General features: G+C 42.2%; 1 protein-coding gene across 3 annotated transcripts in view; it reads right to left on the bottom strand.

Annotated features, from left to right (window-relative positions):
- Window positions 1-403: 403 nt before the first annotated feature.
- Window positions 404-27805, bottom strand: part of nsd1a (nuclear receptor binding SET domain protein 1a) — a 32887-nt gene continuing 5485 nt past the window's right edge. For all 3 annotated transcript variants that reach the window (XM_036576881.1, XM_036576882.1, XM_036576883.1), the window contains 22 exons: window positions 26505-26646; window positions 25801-25973; window positions 23753-25613; window positions 22008-22120; window positions 21661-21889; window positions 21242-21333; window positions 21097-21150; window positions 20496-20544; window positions 20201-20361; window positions 19114-19236; window positions 18620-18743; window positions 17657-17857; window positions 15859-16038; window positions 13803-13959; window positions 13484-13689; window positions 13181-13293; window positions 11965-12234; window positions 11102-11218; window positions 9700-9841; window positions 7488-7594; window positions 5881-6082; window positions 404-4401 (listed from right to left, as the gene is read on the bottom strand). In XM_036576881.1, coding sequence (XP_036432774.1) covers window positions 3722-4401; window positions 5881-6082; window positions 7488-7594; window positions 9700-9841; window positions 11102-11218; window positions 11965-12234; window positions 13181-13293; window positions 13484-13689; window positions 13803-13959; window positions 15859-16038; window positions 17657-17857; window positions 18620-18743; window positions 19114-19236; window positions 20201-20361; window positions 20496-20544; window positions 21097-21150; window positions 21242-21333; window positions 21661-21889; window positions 22008-22120; window positions 23753-25613; window positions 25801-25973; window positions 26505-26646 — 5496 coding nt within the window. In that variant the 3' untranslated portion in view covers window positions 404-3721. The remainder of the gene's footprint in view (window positions 4402-5880; window positions 6083-7487; window positions 7595-9699; window positions 9842-11101; window positions 11219-11964; window positions 12235-13180; window positions 13294-13483; window positions 13690-13802; window positions 13960-15858; window positions 16039-17656; window positions 17858-18619; window positions 18744-19113; window positions 19237-20200; window positions 20362-20495; window positions 20545-21096; window positions 21151-21241; window positions 21334-21660; window positions 21890-22007; window positions 22121-23752; window positions 25614-25800; window positions 25974-26504; window positions 26647-27805) is intronic.

Below are 27805 nucleotides of genomic sequence, written 5' to 3'. Positions count from 1 at the left end.
TAGGTGTTTCTAATAAAGTGGCCAGTGAGTGTTGGTTAGTATTTACCATATTCATCTCACTGAGTGTGGTGCAGTTGATCTGATATGCAGTACATATTAATCTTGCCAGTAACTCTGCCAGCAATAGCAAATGTGGTAAATATCTGTTACAATCTCTTAAGTCAGTATTCTACATCACACGTAGCAATATTCAACTATTTTTCAATATTTTTGATATTTTTTGAATTTCCAGGCCAACATTAACCAGCATAGAACTCTTCCCTACACTAACATTGTTCTACCTTCAATGCATTCTTATAATATACAATTCATTATGTGTATTATCAGTTTTTACCATATGCAGTGGAAAAGAAACGACCATCACTAAGGTGTTTGTGTTGGTGCACCAGATCGTAAGAATGAGCAGATGTGGTCCAGTGGGAGCAGCTGTTTCTACTGTAAAATTTTACTTATAATATTTAATATACATAAAGGAGTACAGTACGGTTCATGAGTCTTCTAAAATGGCAGCAAACGTTTTTTTCGCCCCCGATCACCCCAGAACATCTGATTTGTGTTTCGTTTTCTTCAGGGCGCCGAGGGGGGCCAGAGGAGGCTGGGGCACGGCAACTAACATCACGAACACAGCCACAACGAAAGAGTAAAAAACAAGTACACGAGTGAAAAAGGTTCTACAAGGTCCATAAATATAAAGAGACTAAAGAAAAACAAACATTTTTTTTTGTTTGTGGAAGGATATACAGAAGACGAGAAAAGCAAGTAACAAAGATGGTCGCTGCAAAGTCAAAAAGATAAAAAAGAAAAACAGATAAACGTATGTGGTGGTAAGATGTTTCACATTGCATCAGATGGGTGTTGGTATCAAAATAGACTGATTGTAAGGCCAAAATGCTTTCAAGCTCATCGTTGAAGGTACAGAGAATGTATAGTGATGCCTCTCCTCCGTTTAAAACAGTGTGTTTTCACTGCGGGGAAGGTGCTCCTCATCTCGAGAGCTTCCGAACCAGATGTGCATGTAACACAAATGATACGAGATTCAGATGTTGGGTCTCCAACACTGAGTGGGGTATTTTTCATTCCAGTTTGTTGGTGCAAAAAACTAAGGGGCACTACCGAGTGCTTTGAAAAGAGGTGTTAAACATACACGAAGGCCAAAATTTCGCTGCTTAACCTTCAACATAAATATGAACACATGAATCCGCGACAGTCTGTCCGATACTAAGCCGGATATACACCTTCTCAAGGTGTGAGAACCACCAAAGAAATGTTTCAGTCAATATTAATGACGGTGAAATTGCTGAATTTAATTTCACACCTGGCATGAGATCATGCGAACCTGCTTTCAGTCACAATAAGCCATATTAGCTTTTATTTTTTTAGTTAGGTACTCATTTAAAAAGGTAGGCTTGAATGGAAAGTTAGCCAATAGATTCTATAATAAAGTAATCGAAGTCCTCTGTATTCCTTCAGTATCTGTACCTGGTAACACTGTACAGTAAGGTACTGTTCTTAGAGCTACATGCCACCTACATAAGCTTGATATAACCCTACATAAATGCTTATAAATGCTTGTTCCAATAGGCGTCGCTCGCTGTCATGGTTACATCTGCAGATCTTGATCAAAGTTAGCAAAAGCTGCCCTTATAACAGATGACGCCTATTGGAATAAGCATTCATAAACGTTTATGTAGGGTTATGTCAGTTGTCATGACAAGCTCATGTAGGTGTCATGTAGCTCTAAGAATAGTACCCTACAGTAAAGTGTTACCCTGCACCCTAACCCCGAAATAAGAACATGACTTCGGAAAAAACAATCATGAGGCAGAACAGGGAACAGGCAGAGATCACCACATTGGCTGCGTCTGCTAATTCAAACTTCCCGCCTGCTTTCTTTGATTGTGCCTGATCTGTGTCCGGCTGTCTTGGATAATATGAAATATATTTCATATAAAATATACTGGCAGAGCTGACCAGCACGTGAATCCAACGGCTACCAGATCAGGCAAACTACGCAGACGCAGCCACTGTAACTTTTCTAGAATTATGCAAGATTATTCTGTGGATCGAACATCTGAAACTGAACGAAACAAATCACAGAGTCAGATTAGAGTTTAAGACGGTGCTTGATTGTTTAAAAGTGGAGGCAAACAAAGCAAAAGCCCCAGCGTGAGAACTATTCAAGAAACTGAACCAGCTTCTGCATTGTGGTTCCTGTAAAAACCTGAAAAAGTGCGAGAACATTTTTAGAGGCACCTTCTGAACTATCAGAAAAGGATGAGCAGGACGTTGACTGTTTTGTACGTGCTGCTCTTGTGCAGACATAATTCAATATATCCTGCAAAGGAGGAAGCAGCATGGTGCTTTAATTGGTTTTACTGCAGGGTCTCTGATGAACGAACTCAGCGTCGACTTATTTTGCCTGATTTAAGAGGCGTGAAGTGAAGAAACTCACTGAAGTAAGACATGATGAGAAGAGGGGGCAGTATCGTCACAGAAGATTCAACTGTAAAATGGACCAACCTGAGCTACTTTCACTAATCCTGAAGCATACCTTAACAAAAGATAATGGGAGCTGACTTATACTCTCAAATGATCAAGTTACTCAAACTGAAAACGCCTGGAATGTCGAAGCTCTCAGTAACTGAACGCTTCAATTTAGCATGTAAGTCAGCTTTCACATAATAATAGTAACAAAATATGTCAATTTATTATTATTTATTTTTACGATCGCAGCCTGGAATAGCTGCAGTTTTCTTTGCTCAGTCACTATTTGATTCTATTAAATTCATGTGGCCAGTTCTGGTGGTAATGACACGTGCATGGGCAACTCAAAATGATGACTGGTCAGTCATTTTTGAGTTTTAGGATAGTTGTATGAGGCCATTTCTGTACACATGGGGCAACTTGAGACACTGTTACTGCTGTCCTTAAAGACAAGATGTAATTTCCTACTCATCTTAAGTGTTTAGGGCTTCTAATCCACTGCGGTGTATTGAACTCATATTAGTCTGTTTTTAAAACAGGGCGACCTACAGGCCGGACGAAAGCATGATCGCTGTCCAAAAGTGCATCGCAGCTATCGTAAGAGTATTATTTCTTAAGACACTGCGTTAAAGTGTTGCTGCCCCCCAATATGCTGGATGTCACCCGCTGTGTTCATATTTTGCCAGAGAGAAAAATGTAAACAGTTGGTGGAAAAACAAAACAAAAACAAATCAAAAACCAACACAAAAGAGCACCAGACAGTAACTTTACACCCACTACTGGACTCATGGCTGAAGAACTCAGCCAAAGGCCCACAGCACCACTTCCAGTCCCCTTTATGGAGCTGTTAAAGAGGACTTGAATAGAGAAGGCAAGCTGATCCCCATAATCAACCTCAGCATGTTGCACACGTCCGTTAGATTCAAGAGAGTCCCTCTGCATTCAGCTGAGAACTAACTAGACAATCTCCAGGGCCTGTATTCACTAAGCACCTCCAGGTATCAGTGCTGATCTAAGATCCCAGCTTTTGTCACCATACACTATAAAAGCATGACTGACTCAGAAACAGCACTTTCACAAGGTTCTTTGAGAATATGGCCTCCAGTACTGTTCCTGCTTCTCTCTCGCTGCTCTCTAGCGCCCCCTGCCGGCTGTGGCCGGCTGAGGAGGCTGCCAAGTCAGAAAGAGCTTTGCGATTGATGGATGGATTTCAGAAAGGAAGAGATTTCACTTTCTCCTAAGACGCCTCTGGCTCCATTTCCACCTCTCCTAGAGCTTCGGCATCAAAGTCTTCGTCCACACACTCATCGCCCCAGTCTTCAAACCCCTCTTCGTCTTCCTCGTCTTCAAACCCCAAGTCTCCGTAGTCCCCATCATCATCGTCGTCGTCATCATCATCATCATCGTCCTCATCTTCATCACCTATAACCTCCAGTTCCTCATCCTCATCCCCAATCACTCCTTCCACCACCTCTCCTTCTTCCGGTCCTACATCTTCTTTCGCCTGTTTACAGCGAGAAGAGGCAGCAGGGATCATTGTGCGGTCCATCACAACTTCATCCTTGAATGCCCCTCGCTGGCCGCCGTAGCCAGGTCTACTGGGGGCAGGGATGTAAAGATGAGCAGCTGTTGCCATGACAGCCTGAGGTAATCTGGCAGCGGAGAGTCCAGGGCCTCCTAGATTGGGTGGCGGGTGCAGGATGGGAGTCCCAGGAACGTACTCGCGGATCTCGCCTGGCTCCAGCGGGTCGGGGCCACACGGGTCGTGCTCGCTGCAGGACAGCTTCCCGTCCAGCTTGGAAATGAAGAGCATGCCCTCACGGTGCTGCTCGCAGTAAGAGCTGGGGCACATCTCACAGAAAGACGCCGCCTCATGTCCACACTTGTTACACTGATGCCACGGGCACTCCCACCGACCTGCAGACAATGATGACGACAAATGTGTAAGTCGAGTTTCTTAGCCACAGATCAAATAAATTAATAACTGCTCTAGGTTTTGAGGTAAGTCAGGTCATCCTAACGTGGAATACTGTTTTTCTACACAAACGGGTAAAAGCACACTGCATATCTAAAAGCAGTAAGAGCATCCATTATGAAGCCTGAATTTTGTCAGTGCTTAAAAGATAACAGTACGTCATACAGTGACAGACACCACATAAGCAAGTCTGTTCAGGATTAAACTCTTAAAAATGGTTCTTCAAGGGTTCTTTAGTAAAGAAAATGCTTCTATAAAAGAACCATGAACACAAGTGTTCTTGAGACTGAAATGGTGCATTGCAGATGGTTCTATATAGTACCCAAGAGGGTGTCTAACGTTACAAGCTTGACACTGTAGCAACAGAAGAACACTTTATTGTGCTATACAGAACTATTTTCAGAAAGTTGCTTTACAAAAATCAATATAGAGCACATTCTCCATTAATCTGAAGAACGCTTTCACAATGCCAAGAACCCTTTAAATCATGCAATGGGTCATTAAGTGTTCTTAGTTCTTTCTAAAACCATTTTCTTCATGAAAATGAACTTATTTGAAGAACTTATTTTTAAGTGTGTACCATCTTAACAGCTTCACAGCTTCACAGCAAGCCTCTGACTAGGTCTGGGCGATATGGCAAAACTAGATTCAGTTTTCTCAGTCAGTAATTTCACTCAATAGTATTCATTTATTTAAATCACTTAATTACAAGAATGCAGAAATTTAAAAACTCTGAATGACCGAAGTTAAATCGTTAGGATTGAAACAAATTCAATCAGAACGGTTTGATGGGAAATGCTCCGCGTTAAAGAAACGTACTGGTTGAGAATTGTTCACAGTGGCGGTGATAGGAACCAGACGTCTGAAGAGTTTAATGCCTCTTAAAACTACATTACAAAAGCGCTATTATATGAAAATGGTTAAGAATATGCTGCCTGATGCCTGAGACATTGTTTTACCATGGTTTTTGTTTTGCCCCAACGTGTATTTTTAAAATTCATTCAGGGCAGATACACTCAAGTTGTTGTGAGTCGCAAAACAGACCCCAAAAAAAGATTTTTCATTTATCACTAATTTTCCATTTTCAGCATCACACACAAAAGCTCAGAAGATCGTGTAGGTTCACTGGTGGTTCTGGATAGTGAATAAGATGGCTATATTTATGTTGTAGACATTGCGACCCCTGGTTCCTATCATCACCACTGCAAGTCCACATTTTTGTGCAATGCATCACATCAAACCAGTCTGACCAACTTTGTTTACATTTCAAAAAATAAATTTAATTCAATTATTGACAAATGTTTTCAGAAACTGGTGCAATTCCACTTTAACACAAAATAACAGCCATCTTACTCTCATACACTCGACACAAAGCTGCAATACCAAACCATGTTGCTCACTAAGCGACAGGCCCCACTCACCTGCAGGCCTCCTGGCCAGGTTCAGACAGTCTGCGTGGTACACTTTGGGACAGCCAGGCTTTTTGCAGGAAATGATTTGGCCACCGTCGCCGCAATAAAAACACTCGTCCTCTCGCTCCTTAACCACCTCCAGCTGACTCTTCCGCTTCCCAGTAACCTTCTTCCTCAGCTTGCGGCCCTTGTCTTCTGATGGTGGCTGGTTCTATGACAGACACAGATGTGTGTGTTATTAGACTAAACCCAATGTACGAAACTCAGTCTGAAACTAGTTTACGAAATAAATGAACCTGGAATCACACTATCCGTAATGTGGGCAGTCAATTTTCCTTCTAGTGCTTCTCCCTGAAGTCTCTTTAAACAGAGAGGAACGACAGAGCAGTACACCACCCACCAGTGTCCAACATTCACCATTTTAATCACCTCTGACAGGTGTTTGTGCATGCGAGACTATGCGAGGCACCAGATCAGGGGTCGCAACCCAAATTTTAAGAGACATTTTGTCCTTTCAACAAAAATCAAACCACCTTGGGAGCCACAACATTCTATGTCCATTTTCCCATCTTGGCTGTAAATATGTCTCAGTATGTGCTGATGTGTTAGTATAGGTTAAAAATATAATATAAACAAAAACAGACTTGCTCTGCTTTAAGCTTTAGCACAGATACAGCCACTTTCACATCTCTGGCAGGAAACTTTTCCTCAAAAGTAGAAAAGCTTCTTGTAAAATGTCTCAACGCTTTTTTTTTTTTTTCGAGGCTAAAGTCGCTTCTCATTCACCGGCTCCTTGTTCAAATTTTTCCAATCCACCTTAAATGGTGCCTGAGGCGCCAGAATGTAACCGCTGCACCATTTAAGGTGGAACGGGAAAATTCGAACGAGAAGCAGACTTCAGACTTTTTAGTGTGTGACAATTTATTTTAGCAGATTAAATGTTTTAGGAAACCAGCTGGAGTGATTATAATTACAAATAAGTCAGTTCGTCTCCAAATTATTGGAGTCCGTCTTAAATCTTTCTCTCTGTCTTTTCGTTGGCTACTAGCTAGGTGAGACTGTTGCCATTGCTATGGTGACCAGCAGTCTGTGCGCCAACCTTCAGGGTTAAAGGGTGAACTAGTAGTTCCACATTAAATCCAGTGTTTAAGACCATTTACTGCTAAAACTGTGTTGAACGACCAGCAGAGCTTTATTTTACTGCAAAGAAGATTATTTTATCTAATTCTGCTGTGGAGCCGCAACAAGGCAGTAAAAGAGCCGCATGCTGTCGACACCTGCACTAGGTAAAAGCACGCAATGCCATGTTTTTAATGAAACACACACATACACTTTACCTATTTATTTTTCGGTACATATTTTTATTTGGAACAGCTCGCACTTAAACCATTCCCTGCTATCTAATATACTTGAACCTGTGCTGTATACGGTTCTTATTAAATTGTGTGTGTTTATGTTTTCTGTCTTCACGAAAGCATTTGCCAGAACAAATTCCTTGTAAGGTTCACTGCACTTTCTTCCTTGACCTTATAATTTCTCATAGAATAAAATCATTCTTAAGAAAGGAGGACTGCCCCTCCGCAATCTATTACCAGTGATCAATAATCACTACGTACCTTAGGTCGCACCCCGAGGAAGCCACTGCAATTTGGCGCCCCGCATTTACAGACTGTCTTGCCGTTGCCCAGGCACTCCAGGTTGTAGTTGAAGGTGAGCTCAACACCTGCCAAGCAGTCAGAAACACGTTTAAACACCACTGCGCCAGAGAGACTGCAGTCTGCTCTAGCAGTAAGCTTCTCCACCAGGGTCAGCAATGCTGATACCGTATCAGGTCTTAGTAATTTTGTTATCAGTTGGACAGGACTGTCCTAGACACAAAAAACAAGACAATTCCTCAAGCAAAATATACAAATCTGAATGTACTATGATAGAAAGGTTGGCATAAACATCAGTATTCAAATACATTTTATTTATTTAGAAATTTCCGCTGCATTCATTTTCCCAAAACAGCTTCCCAGAACCATGGGTGCCTCCCCGAGGGAAACATGTCACTGGAGTATGATGAAGAAACACCACTCTGAAGTGCATCACACCTACGTCACACAAGTGGCCACTCACAGTACAAGGGGAGGAGCTCTCCCTCAGCTGGGTTATTCTCAGTGAGCACTTTTTCGAGATGTCTGAACATGGCATACATCTTTTTTTTTCAGTACTCACTGTCTGGCTATAAGCTTTGGTATAGACTCATGATGTATCGCCTTTATTTTGTATGTGTTAACCATGTAGCCTTTAGGGCGCTAACTGGAAAGCTAGCAGAGTAACGGTGTTGTGTCAGCAGCCATGTAGAACAGATGGACAAGTCTGCTACCTTAAACACAGACTGAACAACACAAATACAAGCGTTTTAAAGTATTTTATAAAACGGACAGTTCCGGTCCTAAAATCTGATTGGCTGAGCCGCATTCGAAGCCATTTTGAAATCCACGATATACCACGGCTATGACCGCCTCACAGCAACTGAACTCTGTATCACTGCGCCACGACACTAAAACCCTTCTGCTGCTAATGGATTAATCTTTGACTCTAATGCTGATCACACGGAGCACCGAGTGAACTGATGAAATAAGAACCAGTTTTTATTTAAACTGAGGGGCTGAAAACTTATTTTCTTATCTAGAACTGGGCTGAAAGATAGCAAACATGCAAACAACTCCAACATTGATATCACAGGCTTGAATTAAAGTACTCTTAACATGATCCACTAAAAAAATACAAAAGTCTAAAGAATGTCTCCTGAATGTCTCACACGCTTCAGATGTCCGTGTTTCAGTCAGAAGTAGCATCAAACCCAGGATGAATCCCAAACGGCTCCGTACTCCCTAGCTAAATAGTGCACTGCCTGTCGAATATGAATGTGGATGAATCCCAAATGACCATTTTTAGCGATATTTTTTATTGTTGGGCTGCAGGATCCAGTATTTAAATTCCTACGTAGTGCACTATGTAGGGAGCAGGGAGCTGTTTGAGATTCAGCCCCAGCTTGAGAAAAGTGGCGTCGTCAGACTGGCAGAGGACTCACAGTTGTAATTTGGTGACCAAAATTACTTATAAACAAAATTTTTTGCATTAAACAGTGCTGTGATATCATATTTCACTGTTATACGAAAAAAGATCATGAAATGTCTGCAATTTACATATATAGTACAGTATATATAGTGATTGGCAATTTTTCTCCTAATTCAGTGGTTAATAGTTGCTTAGCAGTGATACCGTACTCTAAAGGAACTACATTTCTTGGTGGAATAATTGTTTGTAAATTATTATCAATAATAACTTAAATAATTATCAAAAACATTGTGTATTTTAATATATTTTATGTTGGCCATCGTTTTATAAATGCGGTAAGCCAGGCAGTGCACTACTTTTGCTTTGCTTTGCCTCGTGCCAAAGAACACCTTTCCCCTTGATAAAATCGCAGTAACCTCTCGTGGCTTATTGCCTTATTATTGCTATGACTTACAACAGCAAGCTTGTCCTGACACAAAACGAAAATGTGTCATCTCGTCAACACATCAGGATTTCGGGTCAAGATATGCTGCCAAAGTCAGCACTTGTGTTCAGTCGCTCCCTCACCTCTCTGAGGCCTCGTCTAACATGTTTCACTTGAACTAAAAGTAACGGTTCTTAAGTTAATTTTGGGGATTTCCCAGTGGGGAAACTGGACGAGAGCTTGTTAAAACCAGTACTGAAACTGATCTTTGTGCATCCCTAAACTGAATTAATACTGCATATGCTGTTCGAAGTCACTTTATAGGGCTGTACTCCCACCTGCACCAACATCCTCCAGAGCGAACAGCCCCACTCGCGTGTCCCCGTTCACCGTCCACTTCTGCGTTTCGCAGTTCGGCTGGCAGCTGTGGTTCATGAAGCGTGCCTGGTTCCCCTTTGGCCCTGCATCAATGATGCGGTCCTGCAGGCAGGAAAAGAGCACAACTCAGCAGGACACAATGAGGGGGAGGGGGAGACTGTGGCTTAGCACCCAGTGGCACCCAGAGAGAGCAATAAAATATTTAGATATAGATCTCCACAGAGAGAAGTACTGTATGCAAATGGAGACTGAAGGAGTAACAAGCGTTATGAGAAAGATGCTGTGTTAGACATTAGAATGACTGTTTGTGTTAAGAAAGGTTATTAAAGACATTATGAGGTAAACAACACTTAATGCACAACGCATGAACGCTGCCTGTTAACACAGTATCGTTGCTGTCAGAAAAAAACCTCATATCTCCAAAATAAGAACTTTACAGGAGAAGGAAAAAAAACATCCTTCACTTTTAATGTAAGTCTGTGGAACCAGACGTTTTTCCAAGACATTTTGGGTCGTTTCTTTTGGTCCAATCATTATGAAATTTACACACAATGTAAAGAACAATTTCGAATTTTGTCAAAAACTGAAAAATGATAAAAACGGAGATGCACAGACTTTACTGTTATATATCAAGGGCATCAACTGAAGTAAGTCTTATCGTTATTCTAGACAAACAAGCTGCAGTGTAATTCTTGCTTTTACTGTCAAACGAACTGAAGTTCAGTTCAGTACAGTGCAGATGAGGCTTCTCACTTTTTGGCTGTGGTCTAAAGGCTTTAGCCTTGATTTTTATCCTTTTTTTAAACCACTGAGAGATCAACATGCTATGTATGTAGACTTCAAGAGCATTCCGGAGACCTTTTAGTTCACAGCTTTCTGAAATTTTGGGTGTAATGACAGAAAGGTTAGTAAGAACTTCACAGGGTCTGCCGCTGCCATTGAAAACACCATATGTGACAAAAGCTTGTCAGGCCTAGCAACAGTAACCTAAGAAACAGGGCTCAGAGAACGGCCAGATGGGAAACTGCAATTTATGTCCTTTAGACTCTATTCTTATGCACGCTGGATTAATTCTGAGTGCTTGATGACAGCTTTAAATAAAGGGTATTAACATCTATACTGAGTGAACCATACCAGCCTTTTCATACACAGTCCAGGGAACATCAATTGATTACATATTTGACTGTTCGGCTGTTTTTGTCCAGCTGTGTGTTGCCGGATCGTTAGTTCATGTGTGAGAGCTAACAGAAGATCTAGAGTTGATTCCAGACGTGAAGTTTTTGTTGCTGCAGATCAAAGGAGAAGAAACGACAGTGGTAGTAAAGCAGGTCATCAAGAAGCTGAACAGTCAGAGAGGCTTGCCTTGTCTAGTGTGAGCATATAGAAGTTGCTGATGTCGTTCTCCTGCGCGTGTTTGATCCTGGCACGACACTCCTCCTCGTCGATGACCTCACCCACATACTCGCTCACAAAGGCACCCTGAGAAAGCAGAAAAGGGTCATGTCAAACTTACTGTTTCTGACCTACAGCTAAAGCAGTAACCAGTCATGAAATGCCTGGAGTGAAGTTTTTTTTTGCTGTTTAAAACTAGAGCGACAACGCAAAACACTGGTACACTGGAACTCAATAGTCACCCAAATAGACCACATAGTTTCTGTTGAAATACATCCCCAAAACTTTTCTCAGCCCGCTCAGGTCTTCATCAGACTTGTCGATGCGGTTTGGAGCACAAAATGACTTCCTGTGAATTAAAAAAAATTTGCAAAACTTCACCGCCAAAGGCAGCAACTCCACACAACAAGACTGGTAACTGAAAAGCAGGACTGACCTTGAACAACTCCTTCGTATTTATGATGCTCGTTGTCACAAATACTGATTCTAGATCAGCACTGCGACTGCTGAGGTGGTTTGTATATACAAACCCTGTTGTCTAAACTGCCCGCAGTTTGGTTTATTTTTATAGTTCATAGTAAGTCATACTGTGTCCTAAACCACATAGACAAGCCTGCACGACTTTAATGAAGACCTGGACGGTTTGAACGGGTTGAAAAGGATTTAGTGATGTATTTTGACAGACATGAATTGGACTATTTGGTTGACTATTGAGTCCTAGTGTTTGTTAGCAATGTTAGATGAAGACGAAAACTGTCAATATTATTATTATTGTTATTATTAGTATTATTATTGTTATTATTATTGTTTATCAAAGGAGCAAAATCCCCCACCTTCTTGATGTCGGAGATGCTGCGTAGCCCCCAGCCGCGAGACAGCGTGCGGAAGATCTCCACTGGGCTGTACTGGCGTTTGGTGAAACACTGGTTCTGACAGCGCTCTCCAGCCGCACACACCTGCGGGTGGCACTCGTACATCAGCATTCGGTTGATGCACTCCGAGTCGATGCCGCACGGGTTCTCGTCCGAGGCCTTACAATTACAGCGAGGGATCTCAGACAGGTCCGCCGTCAAAATCTGCACCTTCCCTATTGGCCTGTTTACCTGAAAGAAATCGTTTGGGCAACAGGTACATAACCTGGTAAGCATGAGTCAGAGTTTAAAACATGAGTCACCTCTGTGAAAAACAAAAAGCATGACAAGAAATACAACCTGGAGGGAAAGTTCTCTTTTATTTTCACACCATCAAACAAGACTCCTTTAAGACCAACACTTACCTGCTTTAGGCAAGGGACATATCATACCACGTTAGGTACAACGTAGGTGTATGGAGAAGGACATATCTACACTTTTTATGGGGAGTAGGAAGCAGCTTTAATAGATTTTATTGGGGCGGGATGACTATACTTCCATGTTTCTGTATTTCCACAATAAATTAACCGTATACTGAATAACGGGATGGGGATTGAGATTTTAGTTCTTCAACCTCTTCGAATTCTCTCTCTGAAAACCAGCGAGCTACTGACATTCTTAGCAGTTCTAAACAGAATCTCAAAACTTTTTAAATTAGTTTTTAAATTAGTTTTTAATTCTGTTAAACTTTTTATCCTTTGCAGGGTTTCTATGTATTTATTACAGCTCTGTTTTTTTTTTTAAGTCCATTTCAACTGAATTTCAATATTGCTTCTAATTAGGGTTTTAATTCTATTACGCATATTCTAACTTTTCAGTTAACTTCTATTTCCAATCAAAACTAATCACCTCTGTCACATCACATTTACACAGGTGCGAAGGTGAGTGAAAATCCTGGGTGCCTACCCCCCCCTTGTAGAACTTAAATACAAAAATACAAGAAAAAAAGAAAAATTGTTGTATTTTGAGTTATTATTTTAAGTGTTATATAGAGTCAAAAGATAGGTTTAAACACCCTAGGCCCAATTAGGTTTTGTTTATTGTCTAAGTAAAACCCAAGAGAACAAACTTATTTATGGCATTTACCTTCCATACGTTTTAATTTAATCTCTGGGCGTTTTGGTAGCATGGGACGTACCTTTATGTGCCTGTACGGCGGGGGCTTTTTGTCGTTTTTCCTGTCCTCCTGAAGCTGCCTCATCTCCTTCTCAGCCTGCAGCTCTCTGAACCGCTCAGCTGCCTCATTTAAAGCTAAACAAAATCACAACAACAGCATCAGTCTTCTGCTCAGCTCACAGGTCATTCTATTAAACCTAGTGTCCAGTTCCAGCTCAGTACCGTCTCTGCTCAGGCACTCAGTTCAATTAATTAGCAAATGTGTCTCTCAGGGATTCACTGAGCAGGCCAGGACTGAACTGGCACCCCTTTACTGAATGTTCACCTTTCTTGTAAACAGCGTCTGTGCCCTTTCCCATCTTCTCCTTGTTGTTGGCGTCGCCCTCCATGTAGGGGAAGCAGCGGGCCTGGTAGGTCCACACGTAGTCTTTGGAGCCGAAGAAGTGCACAGGGAACTCGCCCACCTCATGCCTCATGCGGATGATATTCTCAGGAACGTTTTTAGGTAGGCTGACCTCAGCAGGCCACCACCTGCACAGCCCAAAAACCATGGCAGTGGAAAGTTTAAACGTAGTATTTGAATGTCAAAAGGACATCGTTTGTTTTGGAAATGAATGCTGGCGCTCCGCCAGGACAACACCAACCTGTAGCGGCCTACTTTCACCCACAGGATGTCCTTATAATGGGGTTTCTTGCCTGCTCGACAGTCATTGCAGTACCAGCTGCCCTGAGGCATGTCGATGTTCAGACACTCGCGATGGAAAGCAGCAGGGCAGGACTCACAGCACAGCAGACTGCCCCCTACAGAACAGGAGAAGTATTACACCACAGCACATTACAGAACGCATCTTCCAAACCGAGCTCGATATCGCTGCAGTTTCATACAAACACTGGATTTAGTTCTAACCACACTCTAAAGGTCTAATATTTAGATGGTCCTCAGTTTTAACGCTTTTAGGGCCCCCACGGTGAACAGACCTTAAAACACCCGTCCTGAAATGTTATATTAATGATTTCTTAACAGCTTATTGAAGCATGCAGAGGAAATCAGTTGGAAATGTGGATTATAAACTTTCAATTCAAACCGCATTTGTGCATATAAGTACAAGAGCAGATGTTTTATTATGAAAAAAGTTGTGTATTTTTGTGAATTCAGTCTGTTTTTGCAGGAGAAACAACAACCACAACAACCACAGTCACCACACAACCACCACAACAACCACCACAACATCCTTTGCCCCCCACCCCGGTTTGTTTTTTGACATTGAAACAAACAGGAAAGTAGTACACAAAGAAAACACTGCTCACCATTAGGGGTGTAAGAAAATACTGATACACTTGAGTATCGCGATATTATGCTTTGTGATACTGTATCGATTCTCAAACACACAGTATCGACTTTTATTTTTAATTACTAGTTTACATGCATTTAGATTCCGACAGACCGTGGTTCATTTGTGTTAATGGTGCCAGTGTTGCAGTCCATCTTCAACCATTAGACTCTTCCACTTCAACATAAACAAGCAGCGTAAGGGCGCACCGCTAACGTCAGCTATAGCAAACCTAGTTAGCTGACTAGTGTCGCTACAGCCGATGGCTGAATCCTAAAGACAAAGACTGGTGTTCTAACAAGCTGCCCTACCTATCGAGCGAGCATTCTTATACCATTACTAAAGCGTAGTAACTTGCTTTTAAATGTTAATTCAGCCATACTTCAGCCTATTGTACAATCTTTTGTACTGTCCAGCTTAATATAAGCTGATTTAGGCGATCAGAATATCCTACTTATTCTATTAATACTGGTAACATTTTCTGATAAAGAGGTTTAGATGATGTTGAAGCCATTCACCAGCTTCCTGTTTGAACTTTCCTGTTCCACCTTAAATGGAGCCATAGTTACATTCTGGCGCTTAAGGTGTTGTAATAATAATAATAATAATAATTGCTGTACCATTTAAGGTGGAATGGGAAAATCAAACAAGAAGCTGGTGAATATGAAGCTGACTTCAGTCAAATCAAAATGTCCTACCTATGGTTTTCTGTAGGGAGCTACTATATTTATGCCCTACAGTAGGACATTTCGGCAAGGCACAACAATGAGTCAGAACAAAGCTCCTGTAATACGCTGAACACGCTGGAGCCTCATTACACCGTCCCCTCACGACAACACATCACTGACATGGCTGTGCCCAAGCTGTCCAAGGAGGTAAAAACGAGCTTATTTTTTTTTACTGCGAGAAGCAAATATTAATATCTTTGCTCAGATTGCACAAAAAATAGTGCTATGATGTCGGATGTTACAGGGACTGTGACAAACGCAAATGCAGATCTCACTGTTCTGATTGCATAAATAGTAAACTTTCTTTTACTCAGAGTTTTTTTTATGACAGTTTTTTTAAAATTAAATAAAAAAAATGGCAATAGATCATCTTGCTTACAATACCGCGTTATATTGAATCGTAACCCCTGTATCGTAATACATATCGTATCACCAGGTTCTTGCCAACACACAGCCCTACCCACCAAAATAACTAGACAGCTTTTGTATTTGTGCATGACTGGTGCTTGCAAAGCATAGTAGTTTGAATATTTTTCCTGCTATAGATTTTTAGTTATGCATTTTAGCTCAAAAATGGACTGGGAAGAAACTGGGAAGAAGTCAAGAAAATGTCTGAGAAAGAACTGGAAGTGATGCGATACCTTCAGAGCAGACGAAGCACCAGCTGACGTTGATGTGTTCGTGGTTTTTGCAGCCTTTGCGGGGAGTGAAGTGGTTTGGACAAAGAAAGCTGTTGTTGGCCAGCGGGACGCTGCCAGCAGCCATGCAGTAGTCGTTAGCGTGGTAGGCCACCGGACAGCGCACGCAGCGGGTCAGACGACCTGTGGTGCACAGACACAGGACACAGAGAGTGAGACACAGAGGAAGAACCTTTCAAGATCTGATCACAAAAACACACTCCAAACGGGAGAGACGTTAAATCTAGCAATCCACAGTCCCGTTTATTATATGTACTTTCATTCTTGCTGTCCTCACATGGCACGCAAGTCAAACCCGGTCAAAATTTCTGTTACTGTGAAAAGCCAAGAAAAGATGATCTGATTTTCAAAAGGCATAAATTTAAACATGAGCTTTTCTTTTTTTATTTCCATATTTTACATTTTTCAGATAACAAAAGAGCAAAAGTTTGGGCACCCTGCATGGTCAGTACTTAGTAACACACCCTTTGGTAAGAATTGCAGCTTGTAAACACTTTTTGTAGCCAGCCAAGAACCTTTCAATTCTTGTTTGGGGGATTTTTGGCCATTTTTCTTTTGCAAAAGTCTTCTAGTTTTCTAAGATCCACTCCTGTGCTTAACAGTTGGAGGGGCTTTCTTTTCATGAAATTCTGCACGTTTTTTTTTTTTCCTCCAACATACCTTTATTCATTACGGCCAAAAAGTTCTATTTTAACTTTGTTAACTGAATGTTGTGGTAAGGACACAGGAAAGGTTTTCTTCTGACGACTTCCATGAATATCTTCATATTTGTTCAGGTGTCACTGCACAGTAAAATAGCGCACCACCATTCCAGAGTCTGCAGGTTCCTGAAGATCTTCTGCAGTCAAACAGGGGTTTTGATTTGTCTCTCAGCTCGACCTCCACCGTTCCTGTTACTTGCCGTTTCTTAACTACATTAAGAACTGAGGAAACAGCAAAGCATTTTCAGGTAGCTATCGTCTCATAGCCTTCACCGCTTCGTATGGATCGATTATTTTAATTTACAGAAATCTAGGCAGCTACTTAGAGGAGCTCATGGCTGCTGATTATTGGGAAAAGGCTTGAGGAGTCAGAGTATTTATAAAGCTTTGAAATTTCCATCACATTGCACACTGCATCCTAACGATCACTGTGAACAAAACTAAGCCCTAAAAAGCTGATCAAGGTCTGAGACTTTGGCAAAAGTTATCTGAGAGCTCAAATCTTTTGGGGCACTCAAACTTCTGCATGGTTCTCCTTCCTTTTTTTCCACTCTAAAATTGTACAAAACAAAAATAAGACACTAATCTTGATGAAAATGTTGAACGTTTCATCTTTACGCCTTTTGGAGATCAGTTCGTCCTCTACTCACTTAGCATGGCACAGTGACAAATTTTGACTAGGGTGCTCAAACTTTTGCACATCACCGTAGCATTAATTAGCAGCTTAGCGTACACCACCTACATTGCGTGGCATACTGTAACTATGCAAACACAAACACTGGCCTTTACTTAGATCAGGGGCAAAAAGCTGGACATGTACTTTCCTCTGTTATCTGCTGTTCAGTCATTGTTTCTTTTTTCACTGTGTTCATTTGAATTCCTTTCACTTCCTCACCCAGATAAAGTGTATCGAATTTCATTCTTTTCTGAAAATGTGCTGCACATGTACGAACTAAGTGACCTCTACCCGACCTCAAACGTGCCACAGCTCTTCCCAGACACACTCTAAGCCTATGCTAAGCGGAGGGCGTCTCTCTCACCCTTGGAGATGGAGGGGTTGTTGGGGTTGGTGATGTAGCAGGCCAGGCAGACATGGAGAGAGCAGCGGAAGCCTCGGTTCTGTGGGACGGTGGGGGCGTATTTCAGAATGCACTCCGCGTGGTAAAACTTCCCGCACACCGGAATCATACACCGCCTGACGTCCTCTCCGGGCTTCTTGCACACAAAACACGTGTGCACACCTTGAAAAGAGAACAAGAACAAATTCAGAGCTTAACAACCTTAAAAAAATCATTTTAGTAATGCTGATGATAAAATCGGCACTAGTCGCTGCCCAGAAAAATAATTTGGTAAATAATTTGGTGAATAATTTCACCAGCTTTTAATAATTTCATTGCTTCATTGATCAAGGACACACATGGAGAAAGCCCACCTGTAAAGCACTACTGAAGACACACACTGATGGTCTTTTTCTAATTCCTCACACATCAGTGTGGGACAGCAGAACATGCTTGGAGAAAAAAAGCTAACTAGCCAATTCTGTACAGCCTAAAATTGACTACCATGAACTAAAACACACTGAAGTGACAATTTAGCAAAAACTCTCCTTACATGTTGGTGAGATTTCTGGCACTGTATGACAGTTATCTACTAACATGGTCAAAAGTACAATATGGTGACTAATAATGTTTTTTAGCTATGCAAGGAACTTCTGTCCATTTTTATTTATAACGGTGCGTCACAATGTCAGAAACAACATAAGTAAGTCTTTTTTAATATATTAATCTATTACTATTACAACACAACACTGCTTGAAACAGGTATGTGATGATTTTGTCCTGCAGCTTACTTGTTGGCCTCATCATAAACAAACCACCAGTCCAAAATTAGCTTCAGGAAAACTGTTCGAACTAATTCTTTTGCCAACTATCACTTCAACTATATGTGGCTTGTAGCTCCTCTGGACTGCACTCCTAAGGGAGAGTGGGGGTGGGTGAGCTTACCTGTAGTGCACTCCTGGCAGATGAAGCGCCCTTTGGGCATCTCGCTGAGGCCGATACACTGTAGATGAAAGGCTCCACAGCACTGCCCCTCACACAAGAGCAGCTCACCTGTCTTCTCACATACCTGAAGAAAACACAAATTAACGCACATAAAGGCATTTGTTAGACAACGACTCTGAACATTAACCCCCTTAAACACTCAGCTTATTACTAAAGCAATCTACTATGAATTACGTATTAACTACTACATGTACTGAAGAATGACAGCCTATACCTAAAGATGGATCCTTAGAGTTTAAGGGGTTTTAAATCTCACTTGCCAAAAAAAAACATCACAACATTGTTTAGTGCTTTTCCAAACTCTAACTCAACACCTATGCAATGGCAAATGAGCAAGGCCAAATAGTATAAACTGTGCACTTCACTGTGTTACTTACACAAAATGAGTCTAGACACTGTCTTTTTAACACATACATTGATCTTCGATCAATTACCTGACAAACGTTCTCTTTCAGTGATGCAGCTCCGCCTTTCTCTGACGGTTTCCTGCCATAAGACAGACCTACATCAACAGCAAAAGAATCCCTGGCTGAGAGAAGCCCCTCACTCAGTGTCGCCTACACAGGAAAGCAAAAAAAAACAAAAAAACAACAGGTTTCAGACAGTCATCATTTTCATCAGTGTCACATTTGTTTTTACATTCTTTAAGCCACGTGAGCAATTTAAAAGCCCTAATAACTAAGGCTACACAATACAGACACAGTACTGGTGTTACGATCTTCTCGCAATTTATTTAAAACATACTGGTAAATCAACAATGCAGCACGTTTGAAGACCTGCACTGTTCTGACCAAGAATAATCCACTTTTTTTTACATTACATAAATACTTTCATCTATCAAAACACAAACAAACGCAGTGGAACTGCAATCGGTCAGGCTGCTCACAGAAAACTCAGGGACTGGTCAGAGGGCTCATTTGCACAAAGCAGCCTTCTGTGGCATCTGTTTTACAAAAATGACTGGGTATCGTTCAGTTTATCATCACTGCCTTAACCAAGACCTTGGCTGCTAGACTAATGACGCCTAGACAAACCTCTTTAAGTCCTTCTTTTAAATTACAAACAGAAAGTGGGTGTGGCCTAAATCAGAAATGAATGCGAGCTGCTGGAAGTGGGTATATTTACAGTTCGCAACAGACTGCAGACTAATCAAGAAGTGCTGATGTATTTTCTTGCATACAGAATGTATTTTAGACAGCTAACCAGCAGGCTAGATTTTGCCAGATAAGGCATGCTGCTAATTGGCTCACGGAAGCTGATAAGACTGACTGCTCTGGTTTTGAATGATGAGTCTTTTAACACTCTCTACTATTCTATAAAAGCACTGAATTTCAGAAAATAGCCCTAATTAAATCATGCTGTCATCATAACAATTAAAGCATAACTTGTGCAATTCTACCAGCACCTTAATCAATTTTAAACTGATGCTTGGTGCTAATAGGGCCTTTTTAGATAGCAGGAACACCAACATACTGTTAGCATCCACATTTATCTGGTACTGTAGCACTGGGAGTTTCTGACCTCTGCTGTTACAGGCCCCGGCGTTTCGGGCTGGTTCTGCTCTGCTGTTTTGGGCTCAGCTGGACTGCGGCTGTGTCTAGTCTCACGACTCCGGAGGACGCTGGGTGTTACAGGTTGAGTCGAGGAGGGTGTCTGTGCATCACCTGGTCCAGGTTTGATACCTTGAGACAACAAGCGACACATAGAATTCAACAAACAATTTGGCAGAAGAGCAACAAAATGAGTCTATTACTAGTTAAACGGTTAAACGTTCACTATTAAACTATGAAAAATGCAAGGAAAAAGGGTGAATTACCTGACATGGAAGGTGGGCTGGACAGAGTGGTTCCAGGCACTTCATTTTTCTATGGTTAAGAAGGAGAAAAAGCCAAAGTGAAGTCTCAAAATGTCTGAGCAAAATCTTTAGCTCAAATTGAAACAATTTATGTTATTATTATTATTACTACTACAACAAAAAGTTGGGAACCTGTGCAAAATGTAAATAAAAACAAAATGCAATGATGTGCAAATCATTCAAACCCCCTTATGTAATTGAAAATAGTACAAAGACAACATATCAAATGTTGAAACTACAACAGTGTCTCCTCACTTCCAAATGCACACAAGTTTTGTTAAAAGAAGAGGTGATGAAACACGGTAAAACATGCCCCATCCCAACTTTTTTGGAACTTGTTGTTGGCATCAAATTCAAAATGGGCATATATTTTTTGCAAAACAATAAAATTTCTCACTTGCAACATTTGATATGTTGCCTTTGTAGTATTTTCCTTTAAAAAATACGGCTTGCATGATTTGTATATCATTGCATTTTATTTTTATTTAGATTCTGCACAGCATCCCAACTTTTTAGAAATGGGGATGTAATAATAATAATAATAATAATAATACTACATTACCTGAAAAACTTTGACATCTGATTGCTCTGTCCAATTACCCTGTTGCTTAGACTCCTAATTAAGTAAAAAAGAAAACACATATGGTAAGTAATAATGACCAATTCATTGACTCTTCTTAAAACGAACAACAGTAAACTGTTCTCACCTTCTTCTTTGGGATCCTGATTTGTTCCTCCTCGATGGCACACTCCATTACTTTATGGGTGGGCTTCCTTGGTCTTTTTCTTTCTGAAGATGCTGTAAGATTAAGTTCTTGTTATAAACAGCATGGCACGTAATACTGGCACAAAGCAAAATACACATCAGTGCTGTCGGAACAAAACCTTGTATCTCCATTTTTGTCGTTTTTCAGTTTTTGACATAATTTGAAAGTATCCATGGTCCTATAAATTGTGTAAATTTAATGATGAATGGACCAACACAAATGACCTAAACTTACTTGGAAAACACTCTGGTCCCACTGACTTATATTAGAAGTAGAGTATGTTTTTCCTTCTCCTGTAAAGTTAACATTTTGGAGATTTTTGATCCGACAACAGCGATACGCTGACATAAAGCACTTACCAGCTTTCTTGTCGGGCAATTCTGCTTCTTGTGCGGGAGCTTTGTCAGGTGTTGATGAGGGCAGTAAAGAAGGGATGTTATCAGGCTCATCTGGAGTCGGCTGCTGCTGATGCTGAGATGGTTCTGTTGCTGAAGCCTCTAATAGCTGACCTGCAGCTGAGCTTACACAGTCAGCCGTCTGAGGTTCTGAAGGCTGCTGGCCAAAATTAGTGTTATTAATCCAAGCCCCCTGCAAGGAAGTGTGAGATGTTATTAGTGTACGCCACAGTTGCTTGTTCTACACACCACCAAAGCAGCCAAAATAATTCATTCATAAAGTCCTGCTTTAAGAAACGGCCTCGTCTTACTGTTTTAGAGCACTCGGTGGTTTTCTTTGATTTCTTCTTTGGAGTGTAAATCTGCTTATACTCCTCACCACACTCGATCAGCCTCTTACTTGGCTTCCGAAGCCTTTTGCTCTCTGAGATAGACGGCACAGAGAAGAAAAAAAGAGAATAAAATAGTCAAACATCAAGTCTCATATTGCTCAGTCATGCTCTGTTGTTGGTGGGTCATGAACGCAGAATTCAGTCATATGCTTGTTGACAAAAATAATTTTCGTTCAATCATGGCAAAATTATTCAGAGGGCCTACATAACCTCTGGGGCAGTCATGGGCTGGAGGTTAGGGAACCAGCCTTGTGACTGAAAGGTCACCGGCTCGATCCCCTGAGCCGACAGTACGTGACTGAACCCCCAACTGGTCCCCGGGCGCTGTGGATAGGGCTGCCCACCGCTCTGGGCAAGGGTGCTCACTGCCCCCTAGTGTGTCTGCATTCACTAGTGTGTACGTGGTGTTTCACTGCACGCACGGGTTAAATGCGGAAGTGAAATTTCCCCGTTGTGGGAGTAATAAGGGTCACTAAACTTAAACTTAAAAATTTAACACTGCATGCAAGGGGAAATTTTATACCCTGTTTAGATGCTGGTGGATTCTGCTTAGCATTCATTTTGGTAAGTTTTCCAACTGCCAGTGTGTAAAATCAGTACTCTGGTGTTTAATGTGAGGTGGCTGTATTGGTCAATAATGCTGGACGGTTTAATCCGAATGCACAGATGAGTCTGGTTTGGGCTTTTACTGAGATGAATTTTGTGAGACGAACTTTACTTTGTGAATGTGAAAACTCGTACATTCATAGACCTTGAGACTTGACAGCTATGCAGTCTCACAGTAATCCCTGCTCCTGGAGATCTACCTTCCTGCAGAATTTAGTTCCCACTCAAATCCAACATGCCTCTCCCCCTTACCTACCTAACACTACTGCATCTAATTCAGCCAATGACAGACTTATTTAGCTGGAGCAGGAGTGAGTTGAACTGGACTCTGCAGGAAGGTCTATCTCCAGGACCAGGTTTGGTGACCACTGCGCTACACAGAGTGATTCAGAAAGATTTATCCGATTTCAAAGCGCCATATTTTTACAACCGTGAGGCGCCTAGGAACCAATCACATACCAATTGAAAGAGGGGGTTATAGAGTTTCGGAAGATGGCTCCCTTCAGTCTGAGAGGAGATGGAGACCCCTGAGCAGAAAGCGTTTTGCATTTTCTACTTCAATAAGAGTGAATCAGTCATAACTGTGCAACGTGATTTTCGTCAGCAGTGAATCTCCAACAGCTCAGAGCGTTCGTCGTTGGTTCCACAACACTGGATGATCTCCGAAATCACACTGAGAGAGCTGTGAGTACAGCGACACCCGACATGCTCAATCGAGTGTGGGATGAATTTGACTATGGCGTTCATGTCTGTACAGCTGGAGAAGGTTCATACTGAGCACTTGTAAAATTACATAATAAACTTTATGCTCATTTAAACCATTTAAAGTTTACTGCATTGTTCTGTAATGACTTACAAGTGAAATAAATCATTTTGAAATCAGATGAATTTCACAATGCTTAGTTTCAACACCAACCTCTGAGAAGTAAAGGATGCAGTCACTAGCAGTGATGTCCACTCCAAGAATTCACTGCCCATTTGACCAGTTACAAGTATTAGTCACTGATAATGTAACCTAATAACATGAGCTTTTAACCAAATATAACCAGGGCACTCACCAGAGCCTTCTTTCTTCTCTGCAGAACAGGACTGGAGGCTTTGGAGGGTTTCCTCAAACACTCCATTGAGCCTGGACAGTATCTTGGTTGCATCCTGTTCCAGCACGCTGCCTTCACTGCTCTTTGGCTTGGCACTCTCTCCAGCTTCGGCCTCAAATGTCTGCCAGCGCTTCTTTGGGGCCACAGTGGAGAAAATGCCCCTACCACCAGCCTCAGGGGCAGCCTCGGTGTGGCAGTTCAAAAGCTCCTCTGGTACAGTTGCTTTTGCTTCAAGTGCTTCAGATGAGTTCTGCTTCTTAAGTGGCTTGCTGGAGTTTGAAACCTGAGAAAGCACATTGCTCCCATCGTCCTGCTTCTGAGCCTCCTTTTTCCCTGTAGCCTTAGTTTTGGGTTTGCTCTGCTTTGTGCTGCTGGCAGGCGCCTTCACATGTGGTCCGTTCTGAATCGGGACCGTCACCTGGTCCTTCTCGAGAACGCTGTCATCTGGAGTCGTGGAGGGATCAGAGAGCAGTGTGGGGATCATCGAGGGCTCCTGCTTGATGAGCGCGGAGGGCGAGGTTGGCGGGAGGGTCAGCGGCCTTCCCTCTTTCTCTCGGCTGTCGTGCAGGTCCTTCAACAGCATGAGGAAAGTGCTGAACTTGAAGTTGGAGTCGGCGCGTAGGGGGGGCTCATCGGGGACGCACTCCTCCTTCACCAGGGACTTGAATGACAGCTCTTGGGCATCCCTGAATGAAGCTTCAATGGGCGAGGGGGACGGAGAGGGGGCATAGGAGGAGGAAGAGGAGCACGAAATGACTGCTTCTTTCTCCGTTTTGACCAGGCTGATCAGAGAATCCGAAGGTTCGGCCTTGGGCTCTTTAGTTTTTAAGTGTGGTCCATTCTGGACGCGCTTCTTTTTGGACCGAACTCTAGTCAGCTTCAGGAGGGTGGGGTTTGGGGAGCCTCCATGGTGATCAGAGATGGCCAGGTGCGTAGGGTCCTCTAAAGCCTCTGTTTTCACCTGCCAATGCTGCTCTGTGCTCTCAGGCAGGTCTGTGATTGGAGAAAACGAATCGTGGTCAGTTGCAGAGGGCGGAGATGGGGATGAAGATTCACGGCTGGAATTGTGACCGTCTTTGTCGTCAGTGTCATCACAGGCAGCGAGAGCCCTGGACATGAGCCCACAACTCGCTGGCAAGTAGAAAGAATGCATCTCAAATGTCCCATCCGACAAGCTAGGGGAAGTGCTTCCCAAGCGCTTGCCGTTTGAAGCCTTGTGCTCAAGCAGAGCCTTGCTGCTCGGTGTGCGTTTTGAGGCAGATGCATTTCCTTTCCCCATCTTCTGGACCTTTTTTTGTTTTTTTCTTGCACGCTCTACCTTCGGCTCAGGGCTGGGCTCTTTTTCCAGCCCGGCTTCCGGTTGCTCATCCGAGCGTTTTGGACACAGTATCCTTGGAACCGAATCAATGTCCAGGTATGGACAATCCCTAGCATCTGATTCCAAATCGTTTGTGGATGGTTTGTGAATGTCTGCCGCGGGGCTGGACATCAGCCTGGAGAACAATCCATCTTTCATTTTCAAGGGGCTTTTCAACAGTGAGTTGTTTTTCTTCTTAGCTGCCGATTTCTTTTTGCTTGGTTCTTTGCTGGCTTTGGGCGGGCTGGGGATATGGAGGTCGTGTCCGTTGGCAAAAACAGGACTGGGTGAGGGCAGAGGACGTATAGCAGAGCAGGTTAACGAGGTGAGCGTCTTCTCCTCCGTAACAGGTGTGCGTACATCCCTGACAGAGGCAGGTAGTAGCTTACTGCTGAGAGGCTCCGGCAGAGCTGCCTCTGCCTCCTGAACCCCGGTTTTCCACTGTGGCATCAACCGCTTTGGAACCTGTGGCACAGGCAAAGAAATTAGGCCTCAAGCAATAAAATAACTGCCTGTCAAGCGTTAATCTAGGAATATCTAACCTTTCAAAAAGTCTTTAACAGAGTCGGTTTGAAATAATTCTAGCTTGTCAAAACCCACGGCTTTAATAAGCAGTGAATAAATGGATAAGGCGATGAATGTCAGACGTTACTGTGTATTTGTAGCCCTTGTCTCTTTGTCTGCCTCGTCGTCTGAGCACGGGGAGTTTCTCAAACTGATGACCTCCTTCAAAAGGATAAGTGGCTTTTCCAGAAACCCATGCTTGGTCCACAATGTCCCCAAATGTCCTGACAAAATACAGACGGCACGGCCTGCGACTTGGCTCTGAAAGATCACATCACACGAAAACCAAAACTGTGAGACTTAATAGACCTAATGCCCAGAGCTAATAAGATTCACTCGAATTATAGCTCCAAATACACTGTTAGAAATAAAGGTTCTGTAAGGTACGTTTTTCGTTCATCAAGGTACAAACAATGTAAATGTACCTCAAAAGGTACAACAGTGGTTTTAAATAACCTTAAATAAGTTTTTCCAGGTGAAAAGTTCGTATTTGTACATTTTCATAACCGGATGTTTTAAACAGATCAATAAAATAAAAGCCTGGAGACGAGACGGGGTGTGTGGAGTCAGTACAGCTTAGAAAATATCATTTCAGTGGATTATGGTTCAGTTATGTTCCCTGACTAAAGGTACTGACATGTACCCTTGAGGGTACCACCCCAGTGACAAGAGGGGTCCTGCCCCAGTGACAGTTTACTACCTTCATTTCTGAGAGCGTACTGCCACACTAGCAACAGCACTGGAAGAAATATCCATTATATCACAGGCACAGAAGAGATCAGGAGCAGTAACCTTTCATCCTGGTGTGACTCTCACTCAGTGGCTCTATAGACACCCGGCAGGGCCACCAGGGCCTACGGTTAAACTTCGCCCATACGACATCACCCACTGCATACTTCACTCCGGGGAGAGGCTTCTTCTTTGGGCTGTTAGACTGTAAAGAATAACAACAAACAGTAAGTCCATATTACACAAAGACCGTCCTGATCTTACAGACGAAGGACATTGTTTTTGTTTCTTTGACATTTATCTACCAGCCAAACACTGACCAAACACAGGCTGCATCAGCTCAGGCGAAATATACCACTGTGTAAACATTTCTGTGTCAAAACAATCTTTGTACATCTGCTCGCCTTTTTTAAAATAAAGCGGCAGACTCTATTGACCCACAGTGGGCTCTGTCCACATGAACCTGGCACCAGAACTCAGTAAGACTACTTATTACTTACATCAAATTACATAACACTGTAATATACTGTCATATACCACCACTATAAAGTACACTCTCATTTAATTCATGTTTGTTTACTACTCACTCCACTGGCAGCTCTCAGTCAGGGGGGGGACTGCCCCTGTGAAAGCTCCAAGTGGCAGCACGCTCATTTGGAGAGCAGTTTTGTTTCGGTTTGTGTGTAGTAGAGTCGACGTTAACAGGCGCTTATTTGCATGTATCAGTCTATTTATCCCTCAGAAAAGCAAAAAAAGAGTCTGGTCCTAAAAAGCTAAACAAACGTTAGTATGAAACGTGCATGTGGTGGCTCTAAGCATGTATAGTTAACGCATGTCATTTACCACAGTGACATCTTCAGCAGCTTCTAACAGACTGTATCAAACAACTGATCAAACAAGTGTTCGTCAAATGAGTTGACAGATGAATCACAGGCATTTTATTTGCGCAGAACATCACCACACGAACCGGCTGATTCCAGTAAAAATCCTGACGAGCTAATCACAGAAACACGCTTGGCATGACTTGAACAGTAACTGTAAATTAGATTACTTTTGAAAAAATGTCAAGCCCTACCTCTCGATGTGCACATGGCAAACAACAGATAATATAAATGAATATAAGTAGAATCCTAATCAGCTGAATAAGTTTCTGAAAGTGTGCTGGAAAACTTCTTACAACGCAAGCAGAAAGAAGTGACCTCAAGCATGGACGATACTTGAAATAAGCAAAGGACACCACTTCAGCAATTCGGTCAGTATTGATCTCTGAGTTATGAGAAGCATCGTTTTCAGTATTTCTGCATAATTAAGTTGTTAAGATGCAACCAAAGTCATTCAGAGTGGCTTGAGGTGAAACACTCTGT

Source organism: Colossoma macropomum, unplaced genomic scaffold, assembly GCF_904425465.1.
Source record: "Colossoma macropomum unplaced genomic scaffold, Colossoma_macropomum, whole genome shotgun sequence".
Taxonomy (NCBI): Eukaryota; Metazoa; Chordata; class Actinopteri; order Characiformes; family Serrasalmidae; genus Colossoma; species Colossoma macropomum.
This window is presented reverse-complemented; position numbering and strand designations above follow the sequence as displayed.